General features: G+C 39.6%; 1 protein-coding gene across 1 annotated transcript; it reads left to right on the top strand.

Moving 5' to 3' along the window:
* The first annotated feature begins 14,620 nt into the window (after positions 1–14,620).
* Positions 14,621–17,810, top strand: LOC119479695 (NADPH oxidase organizer 1-like). The gene is made up of 8 exons (XM_037755589.1): positions 14,621–14,782; positions 14,887–14,967; positions 15,056–15,128; positions 15,349–15,532; positions 15,624–15,832; positions 15,941–16,048; positions 16,363–16,480; positions 16,679–17,810. Exons 1-8 carry the CDS (start codon positions 14,708–14,710, stop codon positions 17,289–17,291), a joined length of 1,461 nt encoding a protein of 486 aa, XP_037611517.1. The 5' UTR covers positions 14,621–14,707; the 3' UTR covers positions 17,292–17,810.
* The last annotated feature ends 1,253 nt before the right edge of the window (positions 17,811–19,063 follow it).

Genomic DNA, 19,063 nt, shown 5'->3' with positions numbered 1-19,063 from the left:
AATAGGAACAACACTGGCGGGCCCTGCACTGCCCTCTGGTGTGTTGAAACATTTCATACAGTCTCTGTTGTTTTAGCATGAAGAGTCGAAACAAGAATACAATACAAATGACAATGCTAACATGCTAATGTTAAAGCAGCAGTAGGTAGAATTATTGCAAATATCATTAAAAAAAGTTATTTTTATAAAAACGGTCACTATATCCTGACAGTAGTGCATGAGACATGTAATCTGAAAGAAATTATGTGCCTCTGTGTCTTCCGGTGCTCCTAATGGCATCTGCAGTTTTTCACAGACCGGAGGAAAACAACCAATCAGGGCCGAGCTGGAGCCTTGCCGTCAATCTCCCGCCGACTCCGATCAAACGGTCAAACTAGACAGTGCTGATCAAATATTAATTAATATTCTGTTACTGTAATACCTATTTCTTGCCTCAAATGTTTTCAGAAACATCTTATAGTGTACTGTTTAGCTGTAAAATGAGAAAAGTTGGTGACCTGGCAGCCATGTTGAGATCAAGTTGAGGAAATACCAAGCACCACCCACCAGCCGGAGCAAAAGTTCTCATTTTACAGCTGAATTGTACACTACAAGATGATTCTGAAAACATTTGAGGTGAGAAAAAGCATTACAGTAACAGAATATTGATTCATATTTGATCAGCGCTGCCTAGTTTGACCATTTGATCGGAGTTCGCAAGTGATTGACAGTTGCGTCTGTTGAATGAACAGCCAATGGGAACGCTCTCCGTCTGAAATGACCTGTGATTGGCCAAAGTCTTCCATCACGGGCTAGATTTTTTAAAGTCTGAAAACAGAGCCATGAAAAGGTGCAAAAGTCTAGTTTTCTCTCAGAACACTTGAATTACAATATGCTGAAAGGTTATTATGGAATTTTTGCCCAATGATGCCAAACACATTCTGCCTACTGCAGGTTTAAGGATGTAAAATGTTTATCATGCCATCCTAGTTTAGCGTGTTAGCATGCTAACATTAGCTGTTTAGCACTAAACACAAAGTACAGCTGAGGCTGATTGGAAGGCCATTCATTTTAATGATATTTAGTCACAAACCAAAGTATTTGACGAATTGAAATCTTGACCTAATGATTGTGCTAGATGAAAAGTTAGTACAATTCATCCTTAGGGGGCATGAATGTATGTAGCAGATTTCATGGCAGTTCATTTAATACTGTAGCTGTCGAGACATTTCATTCAAAACCACAAATGTCAACCACATGGTGGCGCCAGAGGATAAGGCAGGGGATCACCAAAGTCTTTCTGTGTCAATCCATCCAGTAGATGTTGAGATATTAAACAGGATAAGTAAAAAATCTGGCCTCTTGGTGGCGCTAGAAGTCAAGGGATCACCAAAGTTGTTAGGATTCATCCTCTGGGCACCATGGATAGGCCTAAATATAACGGCAATCCATATAATAGTTGTAGATATATTTGTCTAGACATGTTCCCTGACTCCCTGTGTTAGCGTGGGTTTTCTCCGGGTTCTCCAGTTTCCCACAGTCCAAAGACATGGAGGTTAATTGTTGACTCTAAAGTGTGAATGTGAGCTTGAATGGTTGTCTGTCTCTGTTTCAGCCCTGCGATATTCTGGCGACCTGTCCAGGGTGTTCTATGCCTTCACCCAACGTCAGCTGGGATCGGCTACAGCCCCCCCGCGACCCCGAATTGGATAAGCAGTTACAGATAATGAATGGATGGATGGATATTTGTTTGGACCAAAGTGGTAGACCAACTGACCGGCAGAACGACATTGCCAAAGTGTTCATGATATGTATGTGTGTGCTTTATTTGAACAATACATGTTTGTGTATATCCGTGTGTGTACTTGTACATCTATCTTTGTGAAAAACAATTTGAGTTTAAGACCTTGAGAGTGAGGACATTTTTGTTAAGTGAGGAGATTTTGGCTGGTCCTCCCCTTCGGACAGACTTTCAAAGGCCCGTTTGAGGGTTCAGACTTTGTTTTAAGTTTTGGTTATAAGGTTAAGGTAAAGGGTTGGGGTTAGGTATTTAGTTGTGATGGTTAAGGTTAGGGAATGCACTATGTCAATGAGGTTCCTCACAAGTATATAAGTACAGGGTTGTGTGTGTCAGCGAAATCACATCATGTATTTTAAGAGAAGTTAAAACCTGCACAGTTATTTAAAGGGACTCTATGTAAGAATCAGAAATTGCTTGTTAACAGCGACACCTGTGGACGTTAAGTCAATGAAAGTCAGCGTCCTGTTGCTTGCGCTTGTGCTCGCTCTATATAGACATGAACGAGCATCGGTCAAAACAGTGAGGTGACACGCGTCGGCTAAAACCACAATATCACTCTATATTTCACTTGCTTGGCAGTAATGTTAGCTGACCAGACGAAGGTCTCTCCATGAATCAATGCTGATACTGTGTTGTCCTGCTTCAGACTCCCGTCTTCTGCAGTGTGTAGTGTGCGCGCATGCACGCGAGAGGTGGAGCGAGTGAGAACGAGCGCGGTGTGTGAGTGAAGGCTAGCAGGCAGGCAGAGGAGCAGAGCAGCATCGACCCCGGCTTTGGAGACCAAAGTGGTCTCCCCTGAGTCTTCTGGCCGCGGTCAGCTGGAGCAGGAAGAGTTGACACTGTTTTGCAAGACGGGCTTCACTAGATGTAACTTTGCGGTTTTGGTGCTTCCGTGTAGTTTGTGTTGGAACAGCGTAGCCACATGCGAGCACCCGACCTGATTTATACGTGTAAGAAGTTACAAACAGTACCTTTAATTAGGAAAGGTATGTGACCGCAATTAGCACATGCTTTTGTGCATGTGCTAATTTGTGTGTGGTTGTAGTACAGTGGATGCTCCTATGCTTCGCAGTTGCAAAATGTCCCTGTATCTGCCACAGCCACAGTCCTGCCAACTAATTCATTAACTTCATTCCATTGTGTTAATTCTGGCACAGAAACAGCCACTTCCTCTACAGGAGTGTCACAAACAATAGACAACGATGAAGCGAAAGGACCGTCTATTAAGGACCGTCGATTAAAGTATTTTTTAAATGCTGTGGCACAGTTTGCCTGATGAATAGCAACCACACTGCCAATGTCTATATTACTGTATGCCGTACGTTTATTCAAGTAGCCTACTGTACTGAACTCCAATTTTGAGGTACTTAACTTAAGCATTTAAATTTTTTTTTTGCAACAAATGTATTTGATACCTGTAGTTATTAGTTAGTTTGCAAATTCAGGATGTCAATATAAAATATAATCAACAAATAAATTATTATGTATTATTATTGAGATAGGAATTTATCCCTACATTTCTGTCCCTTCGACTATGCAACACTTTCAACATAGCACTCTCCAAACATAAAACCTATGGTTTTCAGAGACAAAATTTCATTCTCCTCCTAGTTGAACATTTAAATAGGAACAACACTGGTACTTTTGACCTGCACTGCCCTCTGGTATGTTGAAACATTTCATACAGTCTTTGTTGTTTTAGCATGAAGATTCGACACAATAAGAATATGACACAAATGACAATGTAAACATCCTAATGTTAAGCACGAGAAATGTTTACCATGCTTACCATTCTAGTTTAGCGTGTCAGCATGCTAACATTAGCTCATTAGAACTAAACACAAAGTACAGCTGAGGCTGATGGGAAGGCCATTCATTTTTTTAGGTATTTAGTCACAAACCAAATTATTGGACAAATTGAAATCTTGACCTAATGATTGTGCTAGATGTTAGTACAATTCATCCTGAGGGGGCATTAATGTACGTAGCAGATTTCATGGCAGTTCATTTAATACTGTAGCTGTTGAGACATTTCATTCAAAACCACGAATGTCAACCACACGGTGGCGCCAGAGGAAAAGTCATTTTGTGCCAATCCATCCAGTAGATGTTGAGATATTAACAGGATAAAAATCTGGCCTCTTGGTGGTGCTAGAAACCAGGGGATCACCAAAGTTGTTAGGATTCATCCTCTGGTCACCATGGATAGGCCTATCTGAACTAAATATAATAATTTTCCATGTAATAGTTGTCGTTATATTTGTCTGGACCAAAGTGGTGGACCAACTGACCGGCAGAACAACATTGCCATCCCGAACATGCTCTCTTCGTAGGTTCACAATGAATGTGCTGGATGCCAAAATTTCCACCAGGCTGCAGAGTTTGTAACTACCCCTTAACTATCTTGTGCCTACATTTAAGTGCTGTGCAGAAATAAGCAAAGAATGAAAGAAATAAGAATAAGAAAAGGAAAAGGAAAAGAAAAGAGAAAAGGCTTATTGTCTGAAGGCACTGCATTCCATGTAAAATTGTCAGTTACCTATGGTTTGCTAACATTTAAAAAGTGCACATGATATGTATGTGTGTACTTTATGTGAACAATACATGCTTGTGCATGTGTGTGTGTACTTGTGCATATATATTTGGGAGAACCAAATTGATTTTTAGACCTTGAGAGTGAGGACATTTTTTCTCATCATTTTGGGTGGTCCTCCCCTTCGGACAAACCTTCAACAGCCTGTTTGAGGTTTCAGACTTTGTATTAAGGTTCAGGTTAGAATTCGGTTTCGTATTTAGTTGTGATGGTTAATATTTGGCAATGAACTATGTCAATGAGGTTGTTAGCCAAAACCTGCACAATCATTTAATTAGAACAGGTATGTGACCGTATTCCAGTTACTGTAAACTAGCAACTGATAATTACTTTACCTTTCTGTCCACAAAACCAGAAATGACAACCTGTGGTTTGTGGTTTGTGGTTGCAGCACAGTGGAAGCTCCTTTGCTCGCAGTCACAAAATGTCCCTGTATCTGCCACAGCCACAGTCCTGCCAAATAATTCACTAACTTCATTCCATTGTGTTAATTCTGGCACAGAAACAGCCACTTCCTCTTCAGGAGTGTCGCAAACAATAGACAACGATGAAGAGAAAGGATCATCTATTGGGGTTAGGTATTTAGTGGTGATGGTTAAGATTTGGGAATGAACTATGTCAATGCAGTTCCTCACAAGTATATAAGTACAGGGTTGTGTGTGTTAGACAAAACCTGCACATTTATTTAATTAGGACAGGTATGTGACCGTATTCCAGTTCTTGTAAACTGGCAACTAATAACTACGTCACCTTTCTGACTACATAACCAGAAGTGACACGGTGCTTTTGTGCATGTCCTATTTGTGTGTGGTTGCAGCACAGTGAATGTAATGGACTAGAGCTACGTCTGGTTGGCTTTTGTCTGTGGATTGGTGCAATCAGTGATGGATGAGTTAGGTGTAGTCATTACAGAAGAATTTGGGCTTTGGAGAGGCGCAAACTCTTACATGTTACCCATAAGTGGACAGACAGCGGATTGACCAGTGGACGGTATATCGGACAACTGAATGTGTGGATGAGTGAGAGTGATTTGTGAGTTGGTGGATCACCAAAGTTCTTAGGATTCATCCTCTGGGCACCATGGATAGGCCTATCTGTACTAAATATAATAGCTTTCCATATAATAGTTGTCGATATATTTGTCTGGACCAAAATGGTGGACCAACTGACTTGCAGAACAACATTGCCATCCCAAACATGCTCTCTTCGTAGGTTCACAATGAAAGTGCTGGACATCAAAATTTCCACCAGGCTGCAGAGTTTGTAACTATCTTTAACTATCTTGTGCCTAAATTTGAGTGGTGTGCAGAAATAAGCAAAGAATGAAAGAAATAAGAATAAGAAAAGGAAAAGAAAAGAGAAAAGAAAAGAGAAAAGGCTTATTGTCTTAAGGCACTGCATTCCATGTAAAGTTGTCAGTTACCTATGGTTTGCTAACATTTAAAAAATGCACATGATATGTATGTGTGTACTTTATGTGAACGATACATGCTTGTGCATGTGTGTGTACTTATACATCTATCTTTGGGAGACCCAATTTGTTTTTTAGACTTTGAGAGTGACAACATTTTTTTTTCATCATTTGGGTTGGTCATCCCCTTTGGATAGACCTTCAAAGGTCTGTTTCAGGATTCTGACTTGGCTTTAAGGTTCAGGTGAGAATTAGGTTTTGGTTAAGGTAAGGGTTGGTTTTAGGCATTTTGGGAATGCACTATGTCAATGAGGTTTCTCACATTGACATACAGTACAAGTTTATAAGTACAGAGTTGTGTGTGCTAGCCAAAACCTGCACAATTATTAATAAGGACAGGTACTATCTGTGACCATATTCCAGTTACTGTAAACTAGCAACTGATAATTACTTTACCTTTCTGTCTACAAAACCAGAAGTGACAACCACAAACAAATTAATTTGGGGTTTGTGGTTGCAGTCAGATCCACAGTCCTGCCAACTAATTCACCAACTTCATTCCATTGTGTTAATTCTGGCACAGAAACAGCCACTTCCTCTTCAGGAGTGTCACAAACAATAGACAACGATGAAGCGAAAGGACCGTCTATTGATTAAAGTATTTCTGAAATGTTGTGGCACAGTTTGCCTGATTAATAGCAACCACACTGCCAATGTCGTCTTTAGTATATTTACTCAAGTAGCCTACTGCACTGAACTACAATTTTGAGGTACTTTACTTAAGTATTTCAATTTTCTGCAACCCATTTATTTGATACCTGTAGTTATTTTGCAGATTCAGGATGTTAATACAAAATATAATCAAGAAATAAATTATGTATTATTATGGAGATAAGAATTTATTGATCCCTTGGTGAAATCCCCCCTTACCAGCTGCAACATTAAAGCATTAATAAATGCAATAAAATGATAGAACATTATTCTGAAAAGTAAAAGATCTGAGTACTTCTGCCACCACTGACTGTCATCAACTCTAGAACTCCCAAAGCCACTGACAACCATTAAAAAACTACTTGGAGTCTGGTACTTGTGATACTTGTACCTGGTTTTGAAGGTCACAAAGTTCAAGAAAATGATTTCAAACTAAAATATTTGCCATATTTTATAAACATATTGAACCTTTAACACTGAAAGTGTCCTGTGGGTTTTTAGCCATGCTAGCAGCATGGCACTAAGGATGGCACTGTCCATCTGACCGTCAGTCATCAACCACTTTGGTCCAGACTGAAATATCTCAACAACTATTGGATGGATTGCTATTGAATTATTGCTATTGCTGTTGCTATTGAATTATTATTATTTTTGGTCATTTTCACCTTTATTGGACATTTGATTGTGAATAGACAAACAGAAAAAGGGGGGGGACAGAGAGGGGGGACAGACATGCAACAGAGGTCCCAAGTCAGAACCGTTGCGTTGCAGCCGTGTGACATGCCAACATGTTCTCATCCCAACTCATCACATACTGCCGCTTTGTCACACCCCTTTGGCATCACATCAAAAAAACACTTGTTCCCCATGGCATTGCTCACTAAGTGTAAGTAAGTATGTGTATCAGTGGTACACTCCAAAAATAAATGGACTCACGTTTTCCTAGTTGCATCATGTTGGCCCTATCTGTGTCACTCTTCTGCACAACTTGTTAATGCATGGTAGGTTGTTTGTCCCTGGGGGTCTTTAAAACACATTACAAACAAGAGCATCAGAATTATCAAACTTGGTGAAAGTTTTTAGCCATTCTAGCAGCATGGAACTAAGGATGGCACTGTCCATCTGCCCATCAGTCATCAACCACTTTGGTCCAGACTGAAATATCTCAACAACTATTGGATAGATTGCTACTGAATTTTGTACAGACAATCATGGTTTCCAGAAGATGAATCCTAATGACTTTGGTGATCCCCTGACTTTTTTACTAGCGCCGCCATGAGGTTGACATTTGTGGCTCTGAGTGAAATGTTTTCTTTCTACCATAGAATGGATTTTAATTTGGTACAGACATTCATGTTCCCATCAGGATGAATAAAATGTGCGACCCTTTAACCCTTCATCTAACAGCATTTTCAATTCAAATTTTAATTTTGTCTAATACTTTGGTTTATTGGCAAATGCCTATATTCCCATCAGCCTCAGTTGTACTTAGCTGTGCTTAATTTTAATTAGCAAATGTTACCATGCTACCATGCTAAACGCAGATGGTAAATATGGTAAACATCCAACCTGGTATCACGCCATAGCATGTATTAGACCCGCTTGTCCACCAGAGGATAGCGTGTCAGTGTCATGTTTTGCCTCGCCAAGGCGTCAATATTGCACGAGTGTATGAAGGTGCAGTACCAGCAGGAGGCAACAAAACCACTTAGTTAGGTTTAGGAAAAATGTCATGGTTGGCCTTTTAAAAAAACTATGTAAACTAAGTACAATACGTACGGAAAAACGTCACAAATGTCACTACGAAACATGTCACAAATGTCTCTAATATAACTTACTATTTATTCTATGCCACTAGCTCTGAGCGTATTTACCTGGATGCATTTACATTGCAGTCAGTACAAACTACATGGCATACAAATTACACGGCAAAAGCAAGAACGGCGGTCTTATTGTATGCTTTTGCCTTTGACATCATCGTGTCATTAATACGCCTTTTCGCGCAGCCTGAAACATGATTTCCACAAGAAAGGGAATGAATTCCCAAAAGAGTCGAGGCACAAAAACATTATACCTACTTATCATCAGCATGTTAGCATTGTCATTGTGAGAATGTTGCCATGCTAATGTTAGCATTTAGCTCAAAGCACCACTGTGCCTAAGACTGTAGACTCCTAGTCTAGTTAGGTTTTACTAATTAAGTTTTGCCAGAAGCACGTCACCATTTCATCACTTTCACTTTAGGTTTTGGCATCAAAACCACTATTGTTATTGTAATGGAAATTCTGTCAATATTCTGAGATGAGTCCTAATGAACGTTGAAATAAGGATCTCAAACAGATGAAATGTCTTTGTTGTATTTTATTCTTGCAAGAAGAGGCACTGGTTATATGGAGTCACACAAAGTCTGCAGAAGAGTGCACTGCAGGAGATTATTACATTGTGATTATATAGAAATCTACAACAGGGACTGTGAGAAAATTAGTTGTTTTGCACAGATAAGGAGTTGTTTTACTCAGACAGTGTCCCAGTAAAAGTCAACACTCAGTACTTTCCCACTACATGAGACAAAGAGCACACAGACAGTAACTTTTCACTGCTGCATAAAGAGACATAATTACATACAATGTAATTTTCCATTACATTACCCTTGGCATTAAGGAACAACAGGTAACGTAACTAAAGGCAGTAAGTATGTGTGTCAGATATACACTTAAAAATAAGGTCACTCATGTTCTCCTTGTAACATAATGTTGACCTATTTTTCCTAACTCTTCTACACAACATGTTAATGCATGGCAGGTTGTTTATTAGCATCAGCTCCCTTTTCCCTGGGGATCTTTAAAATCCATTCAAAATAAGAACATCAGATTCATCAAACCAAACTAAATGCTTGATTGATCGCTTATATCAGAGGATAGAAATGTGCCAAAAATATAACTAAGATAAAAAACACAAAAACAAAACAATGATAAAACATTTACAGTAACTGTGAACCACATGAGTGATTTCAGCGCTGCCTATTATATTTTGGGTGACTCATGTGTCCCAGAGGGTGTATCAGAATGCAGATTACCTCGGGTGTTGTTGTCCATGTGTGTTTAGACCTCTGTGCACCTGATTTCCTGGCACTGACAATAGAGTTACAGTCACTGGTTTCTCCAGTAGTGCACAACTACTTCCGTCTACCTGTGATAACACTTCTCAGAAGCTGCACACCCTTTTACCACCAACTCCACGCCTCCCTATTAAAACGTGTATTTATTTACCAAATGCTTTACTATAATGGCATCAATTTACAGCTTGCACATTATCTTGCAAGATTGCCGCCACATTGGCAGCTTACTTGTTATTGATGTCATATACGTTATCTAATCAGTAATTCTTTGGCTAGAGGCCAATCTGTGCTACAAAGAGGTTCTGTTTTCATATTTAGAGATAAATCTGTGTAGATTTGATCACAGATTGAATTTGCAATTGAAATGCTTTAAAGCATGATATTACTAAAGAATCTGTCCTCTCCAGTATGTGTAAGACCATCAATGTCCGTTTGTTTTCATTTTTATTTTAGTTCCTATGGTTCTCCAGTAGTGAGCACGTAAAAGCAGACCAAATAGTTCAGTGGTGTGCAATGTCTGTGCAATTGAAAGTTTATGAAGTTCACGTCATAGTTATTTCCCGAAGATCCATTTACAATCTTGCGCCGTCTTGTGCCGTGCTTTTGCACCCTTCCGAATTTGGTAATGTTTGTTATGGGCTGTGCTGAAAGCCATAAAGTGTGCTTCATGTCACGTCCTCACCTGTTTGGTTTGCAGTAAACTAAGTAATTGGGTTAGCGATACGTGTCCTCATGTAATTGAACAACCAACGCAAGTTACTCCCTTCCTATAATTAGTCACTTTTAAATTAATTTGACATCCATTCACACTTGTGAATGATGCAAAGGAATCTGTCTGGTTAATATGTGCACGTTTTGGTTTTCAGCCAGTGAATTTTGCAAGATGGTAACACTAATATTCATGTAAATGTCCAGTAAAGATAGAAGGAAATGAAAGCTATGAGCCATGCACCTGGACAATTTCTCTGACAATTCCATTGTCAGTTTCAAGGCAACCCAAACAAAGAAGTGATTGTGAAGCGAGTCCAAATCAAACAAAATGATGCTCTGTGTCTTTGGTGCTATGTGGAAAATTCTGGTGAACATTTTTTTTTAAGACAGGAAGGAAGGTCTTTTTGGCAGGTGGAGCTGTTAATCCATGCTATAAAATGATTGGCACACAGGGATCCACTGCATAGCTAAACTCTGAACTGATCCTCACAAAGGCTCTTTAAAGAATCAAGGAGCCTACAAATGATCTTCATGAGTCCTCTGTGTTCATACCCCGAGGAATGCACACAAACAAGTCTCACTTAGTTTCTCATTTATTTTAGGTCTTAGAGCGTTTTTGTCTCTCGAGTGTTTTATGTGTTAAATCAAGACTGTAGGTTTTAGCCAATTCGTTAAAGGTCTTATTGATAACATTTTATGTAGATGAAATATTTAAAAAATATATATATCATCCACAGAGGTTTTAGAAAGGTGTTGAATAAAAGAATTGCTTTTCCTAAAAAAAATTATGATTCAGTCCAAAATTAATGTTTTGTTTATCTTCGTTTAAGATATCTGATGTTTGGTTCCCTCTTTTAACAAGGCTTGTGAGCCAATAGTATGGCTCAACGACGTTGGTCTGACGTAGTACCTGTGTCGTCTACGATCAAGTTGCCAGTTAGTGTGGAAAATATTTACTGTGGCAACAAAATTTGAAAAATAACTCAATCCCTGAGGAGCTACATTAGCATTAGTGACGGTTGCGTCCAGTTACCTTACATTATAATTCCCTCAAATAATGTATAACGAAGATGCACATCAGAGAGGATGTCAGAAGTGGGTGGTCGACTGAAAATTAAGTAGGTTGGTAGGTAGGTATGCCGTATACCCTGTATACACCACTGCTTAGATGACAAGCTAAACGTTGCCCTAACATTACCATAGATTACGTTACATGAATCTTGAAATAACACCGCACAAAGTAACCTAAATCTATAGCTAATGTAGGCCTATAGCTACATGTTGCAAAATGATGTCATAACCACGAAAGATTCATCACTTGACATGACTCTGACTTTGACTCTCACTCCACTCGACCATAAAATATGCAGGTTTTGCAATGAACTGGCAACCACTTGTTGTGAAGTGAATGCACTGGAACGGAGGAGAGAGAGTGAGACATCTAGTTTATCTATAGCACTTTTAAGTAATATTTTACTTAAATTTTACTTAATATTTTAAGAGATATAATAATGATCATAAAATTCAATTATTACTCCAAATTTTAAAATAAGTCATGATTTCTTTTTTTTGTTTTCTACTTATTATTGTTCTTAATTGTTAATCATGACTGATTTATGATTTGGTCATTTTTATGCACATTTACAGATTTCTAGGAACTAGATGCTGGTTAATTTACACAGTATCTGGTAGTCTATTCTTACATAAATTAATATTATATAGTCTGATAAAGATTTCATATAGTCTGTTGTATGTTTTTACCTAATATGTATTAATATGTATTATCTGAAACACTTTGAAGCTTTTTATTTGTATAAAATTAGCTTGTAAACTGGCAACTTGTGAAACAATCTGGTCGTACACGTCGTCTCTCAACTCCAACTCCAGTCTAGCATCTCAATTTGCTAATGAGACAAAATGAACAAAAATAAACAATGAGCATCTCTGGCTATCGTAACCTCAGAAATATAGCCCCCTGCCCCCAGAGGCTTATGTGTTGTCAGACCGATAGCCAATAGGTTCCGAGATTGCCTCAGATATGTCCTGAGTAACCATTTGTGATAAGATGTATTCTGATTATATTTGTGGTAAAACTGTGATAAGATTAAAATACACCTTTGTGAGTGGACACACAGCTGTTTTGGTGGCTGTTTCGTATCTCATTTTGTGTATGGAATGTTTGGAACTGGCAAATCATTTACGTCCAACTGTGTTTTAGAGATTTCTTGTGCTACTGTTCTGCTGGTATGCCATCCAACAATCCTGTGCAGCAGTTAATTCACAAAATGCATACGTTTGCAGCCAAATTCTGAGACCAAGTTGCCTGCTATCATCCTGTCCAGCACCAGCTGGTGCACTGATAAAGATGGCACGTGTGATTGTTTTGGGACTGAACGACTGAAGTGTGTTATGTGTGTTTTAGTGTGTTTTGTGCCCATATACAGTACACATCGCTGTACGTATTGCTCTCTGTGCCTTTGCTGGCACGTGTCAACAACAGATGCCCCAAAAAAACAGAGTCATGGCCCTCTTGCTCGGTGTGGGAAACCTCATGTGGCTTTACACACAGGTGTTGACATCTCCTCAGGTCGTACACATAGCTGGACAGTCCCGACCTTTTACACCATAACGCTGTGTGTGTTTGTGCGAGTGTGTGCGATAAAATCCTGGCATCACTTCAGACAAGGACTCCACACCAACGTCCATCTGATGAGTGGTGGGGATAACCCCCTCTGACTCTGGCCCTCTCATGCAGTCCTCACTTTGAAGAAACACCTGCTCCCCCATCCACACACACACACACACACACACACATGCACGCCCTTACCTATTCAGTCAGTCTCAACAGACACACACATACACACACAGCTCTCCACACTAGTTCCTGATAAGGGATATTGCTGCCGGAATGACAGGTGTTAAGTGATTGCACGTGTAATAAAGTTTTCATTATGGGAGTTGAGGATGCTGGAGATGCCAGGAAGCGATTGAGGAAAAAACCCAGCTGATGTAATAAATTCCTGAGAAAGTTTGCTTGCCGCAAAACAATAGCTTTGTTTTTAACTGGTGCTTAAAATTAAAAGTTGACAAATGTATGCCTACTTGCATTATGAGAAAAATACCCCAACCATGGATTAGCTAATATTAAAGGAAATGTCGAAATTTTGGGAAATATGCTTATCTTGTCGAGAGTTTCACAAGAAGATCAATACCACTCTTGTGTGTGTGTCTGTTAAATATGAAGCTACAGCCAGGAGACTGTTGGCTTAGCTTAGTATAAAGAATGGAAATGGGTAAACAGCTAGCCTGGCTCTGTCCAATGGTAACAAAATCTCAATAATAAACACAATATATCCTCTCTGTTTAATTCATAAAAAAACTGAAGTGTAAAAATGATACATTGTGGTTTTACGAGGGGTTGTGTAGCCTTTTTGACTTCTTGGCCAGGAGCAGGTCAGAGGCTGACTGAATGCACGGCTGAGCTTGATCAACATTACAGCTGACGTCAGCGCAGCAGCAAAGTTTGCACGACGTAAGACAAAAATTAACCTCCTGGCTGTACATTAGCTTAACATTTAGTGCACATATATAGTGCTATCAATCTTCTCCTTAGCTTATCATAGATAACTCAAGCAAGTGAATTAGCATGTTTTCCAAAATGTCTGTCCTCTGTTGCTGTTCCTGAGGTTTCTTCCTTTTATTCTTTTTTAGGTCAAATAAAATAAATAAAATTGACTTGACTTGTCTACCTATTCCCTTAAATACACTGATACTTTGGAAATTTGTCACAAAGTATATTTGTAATATTTAATAATAACATAGGCTACAGTCACTGTAGGGGCAAATATGGGAAAAATGTAGCACATTTTTCAACTGATGATGAATAATAAAGTTCTGAACAAATTTAACACAAAATAATTTGCTTGCACACGCAGCGTGTCGTGGTGTGTGTTTTTTTTAATTTATGTTTGCAAGATGTGTCCTGCCCTGTGTTGTTGTATTGTTTTTGCTACTGCAGCAAATCCAATTGTGCCTCGGTGACTTGAACTTGAACTATTTCCAGGCTACATCAAAAGTAATTGATTGCTATTAGCCGATTAAAGTAGGTCCTTTTTGTAAATAATTGAGTAGATAATTTGTTTGCGTCTGGGTTTTATTTGGGACACATGGTGCGAGTAATTATTCTTTACATAACATACATGCCTCTACATCTGCATCCCTTTCTCCAGCCCTGAAGTGTTTTTGACTCACAACTCCGCCTCCATTATGTGAAGTATATATAAACCACTGCAGGCTCTCAAAGCAGCAGAGGCAGCTCAGCCAGAGACTTGAAGTCAATAAAGCATCTATTCATCCTGAGAGCTGCACACAAACGAGCACACAATGGCCGGTGAACAACGCTTTGTAATCAGTGCCCGCATTATCGGAGCCGTCCACAGGGACACACCAAAACTCAAGGTGAGTTAAGAACTCTGACGTTATTTATTTGAGGTGTTAAATATCTTTGCTGTATTTGTGTGAAAGTTTCTGGTTGCTCATCTTTTGTTTTTCTCTCTCCACAGATGTTCATGATATCAGTGTTATGGTCTGACGAGGCTGAAGTTATCGTCTACAGGTCCTTCAAGGATTTTAAGAAATTCCATGTAAGTCTAAAAAAAACAACAACTCCCAATTACTGTATTCAATGTGCTGTTTATATTATAGGAATAATAATCTTTTTTTTCTCAACAGAGTCAGCTGAAAAAGAGATTTCCTCACATGAACCCTTTGAGGAAAAACGACAGAGTGATCCCCAAATTTAGAGGTAAAATTATTTTAACTTAAGGTGTATTTAAATGGTGTCCTTTAAGCAACTGTGTATTTACAGCTAGTAATTGGAGGAATAGCCAAACAAAGCTAAAAAGCCATAGAAATGACATTTAGCTATTTCTAAGAAAAACGATGTACAAATATAGTTCTTATGCTCATCTTCTTCTCAGCAAATCTAGTATTAATCCAGGAACATATTCCTCTCCTCTCAACAGGGGAAACCAGGAGGGGCAGCCTCCAGCAGAATGGATCCAAGCGATCCATCCAACGCATGAAGTTCCTGGAGAGCTACTGTGACAAACTGTTGAAGTGCGACCAAACTGTGACTCAGAGCTCAGAGGTCACACAGTTCTTCATGCCCAAAGACCATGACCTGCAGCCAGACTTCACCAAGAACAGGTAGGTTGTCTTGTCAGTGTTTTAGTTCAGATTATGTGAGAGGTTGATAGAAGTTCTTGATTATTAAATGACTGACTTCTCTCTCATACAGCATCATGATCCTGCTGTCTGATGATCTGCCTGATGGCTCAGGTGGAGGTGGGGGGGATGTGACTCGCCAGCATGCGGGCAGCATCACTCACCCATTTGTCACCCAAACTTACCGCTGCGTGGCTGCTTACGAGACAAAGGATACCAAGAATCGTCCGTTTAAGGTCGCTGTGGATGAGAAGCTAGATGTCCTGATCAAAGACCCTGCAGGTCAGTGCTTTACCTTTCATGCAGTTGCTTAGTGAAAATCAGCAAAAAACTTGAGCTACCTTTACACCCATTTCTGTTGTGCTGAAGTACGTTTTATTTCCTCTCCAGGTTGGTGGCTGGTGGAGAACGAAGATAAGGTTTTGGCTTGGTTTCCTGCTCCCTACCTGGAGTTGTGGGAAGGAGAGGACGATGATGATGCTGAATTCCAGCTTGCAGGTGTGTGTTACTTATAGTCACAGTTGAATATTAATGTGCAAGAATGCACGTAGATTTAACAATCTTGATTACATAACTGTTCCCAACATTGTTGTTGCATCATCTGGCATTACTGTGCCAATCAATGCATGTCAGATGCATATACTTCATATTACTACGAAGGCTAGTTGTTACAAACAACCAACAGTGGGGAGCGCTTTTTAACCATTGGAAGTTAACATGCATCTATTCCCTTATACCAAAACTCACTTATATGAAGACAATCTTTAGCTATAAAGCAGTTCCTGAACTTGTTGTCTTTTTGTGACATTTAGGTGTCCTGTACTGTGCCGTGAGAAGTTATTCGACTAAGAAGGAAGACGAGGTGTCTGTGCCCATTGGCTCGATAGTGGAGGTGCTGAGGAAGTCTGACAACGGCTGGTGGCTCATAAGGTATACCAATCTTATCTGTCTGTACTGCAAACAATAGAAAATAGGAATAAGGAGCACATCAAAAGAGGTTGTTGTGCAGTGTTCATGAATGCCTCTCCATTGTCTTGTCTTGTCAAATTCCTAAACTTAATCTAGAGTGTTACCATAGTGTGAACAAAGTTGTAATAAATACCCTATTCCTTGCAATCCCTTCCACAGATTCCATGGCAAGTTAGGTTACATCCCCTCCATGAACCTGCAACCATACAACAACCCACAGGCAGGCCTTTACAGCCTGCAGAGAAAGATGCACGGCTCCACTCTGAACCTGGCAGGTCAGTCCAGAGTAGAGCCCAGTGTGCCAGGGCGTCTCCACAAGGCCCGATCTCTGGATGTTCTTTCTGAGACCTGGTCGCAAACACAGATGGAGAGGGACGCTTCAACTTCAGACGGCCGTGCACGCAGCATGAGCAACACAAGCGACTCAAGCAACGCAAGCACCGAGACCAGCTTCTCCTCAAGCAGCGAATCATCCTCAAGTTTAAGAGAGGAAGAGCAGCGCGAGAGCCACACAGGCAGTCCTGCAGCCTCACCCCAGTCTAGTGGCAGCCCCGATTTCAGCCTCTCCAACCGCCGCGGCTCCAACACTAGCACTGACAGCTCTGGATCTGTCAGCTCTAAAGGCAGTGAGACGGCCTCAAGGGCTCCCAGGGTGCCACCCAGACCCAAAACCGAGGAGATCCTGACTCGCTGCACCACCATGACCCGCAAGGCAGCCCTGGCCACAAAGACCCGGCTTCAGATTCAGCCAGAATCCATCCACAGCCACTAGGGAATCACAAGCCTTTAATTCATGAAGTATTCATGTAACATATTTAAACTGTTCAATCCCACAGGGTTAGTCAAATGTGTTTTGTGCATCATTGTTCGTATCTCTATCTTAAATTTTTGTCATACCAAAGATTGAAGAGAAAGCAACCTTGACAAGATACAGTAAATGTATGCTGAATGCATGCTGAATACCATAAGAATAACAATGTAGCTTCAGTGAAGCGTCAGAAGGAGCAGGTACAAGAAAATGTAAATGATATTGTTATACAGTAGTAAACAAATATTTTATCTAGCTTTGAAGCCACTTAAGGGTAAATTTAAGTGGACTGTTTGAGTTGAAGAGGTTAAGTAATTACACTTAACTGTATTTTATGTATTATTTCTTTCCTGTCTTGTTGCTTACTGTATGAATATGTATATTGTCGTAATATGTGCTGCATTATAACCTATTCACAATGCAGCTTCATAATGTATAAGTTTCATATAAACATGTCAATAAAATGTAATTTACACTAAAGTACCACAATGTCCCTGTTTAATCAATATAAAAGAGAAGAGTGGGAAAGTATTTGGGTAACCATAGCTTTTTAGGTATTTCTACATTACATTTTTTTATACAAATATCTGAGTCCAGTATAATGCTACAGGAGATGCTTTGTACATCTCTGGCCACATTTTGCTTTTTGGTGATGATTTTCTTTTCTATTCATGGGGATAAATAGCCAGAAGTAATAAAAATAACAATCTTTATTCATATTGTGTCTTTCTTAACAAGGTTTCGAGGTGCTGCACAAACACTCATGTAATAGCACAAGTATGTACGAGTCAAACTTCAGATAACACAATCACCAATAAAATCACACCATAAGAATGCATGAGATGAGTGAAAAATAAACCAAACACATGAAAATAAACACATAATAAAAGCTTTTTAAAAAAATTATTTAAAGAAGTAGATTTTCAAAAGACATTTAGAAGCAGATACAGAGCTAGCCAACCTGAGATCTCCTGGCAAGCTATTCCAAAGCCTTGTGGCCCTGGAGAACTTGGGGGGTCAAGAGCTCACAAATGTAAGACAGAGCAAGACCATTAATTGGTTTTTAAGTTATTCTAAAAGTAACTGCACAAATAGAGGCCAGCAAAGATAGGACTAATATGACTATTTATATAAGTATACATCCATATTTCCGGGTCCGGTTTAAAGGTAGGTTTGGAAATCTTGAGAAACTAGCAAGAGTACACTAGATTTTAAAAATGATCCAACCAAAACACAGAGCCCACTCTTTTCCAATGAATGTAGCTAGCAGGACTAGCTCCAACAGTTGCTTTATCTAGCAAAAAGGTTGCCAAGTCGGCAACACTGACAGTCCGTCCATTCAGGGCTCCCACTCCCCCATATTTATCATTATGAACATAAACAACAAACATGGCTATTGTTCGTACTCACAGCTGTCAAGCTAGCAGCTTTTGGAAGACTCCAATGATGTGCAATGAGTGCATGGGCAGAGTGCGCACAGGTAGGTAGACAGACAGATAGGTAGGTAGACAGGCAGGCAGGCAGTTCAATAATTTCATTTTGGCTGAATGAAATGATTGGACGGGCTTATTACAGTCCTGCGACAGCCACAGATACCGGATTATTTTCTTTTTTTCGTCAGCGTATTTGATTTATTTATTGCTGTCGGGATGTAATGAGAATTTCAACAAATATAACAAAAAATGTATTTGAGCACTATCGACACTATCAACCATACCTTTAAAGTTGTGGAGATA

The sequence above is a fragment of the Sebastes umbrosus genome, chromosome 20 (genome assembly GCF_015220745.1).
Source record: "Sebastes umbrosus isolate fSebUmb1 chromosome 20, fSebUmb1.pri, whole genome shotgun sequence".
Lineage (NCBI taxonomy): Eukaryota > Metazoa > Chordata > Actinopteri > Perciformes > Sebastidae > Sebastes > Sebastes umbrosus.
The sequence above is the reverse complement of the archived record's forward strand: the minus strand, read 5'-3'. Positions and strand labels throughout refer to the sequence as shown.

What these genes read in the sequence shown, in the direction of transcription:
- LOC119479695 (XM_037755589.1), top strand. Translation starts at nt 14,708, where the DNA reads ATGGCCGGTGAACAACGCTTTGTAATCAGTGCCCGCATTATCGGAGCC. An exon ending in AGGATTTTAAGAAATTCCAT is followed by an intron (nt 14,968 to 15,055) that starts GTAAGTCTAAAA and finishes TTTTCTCAACAG; the next exon opens with AGTCAGCTGAAAAAGAGATT. An exon ending in TGCTGAATTCCAGCTTGCAG is followed by an intron (nt 16,049 to 16,362) that starts GTGTGTGTTACT and finishes TGTGACATTTAG; the next exon opens with GTGTCCTGTACTGTGCCGTG.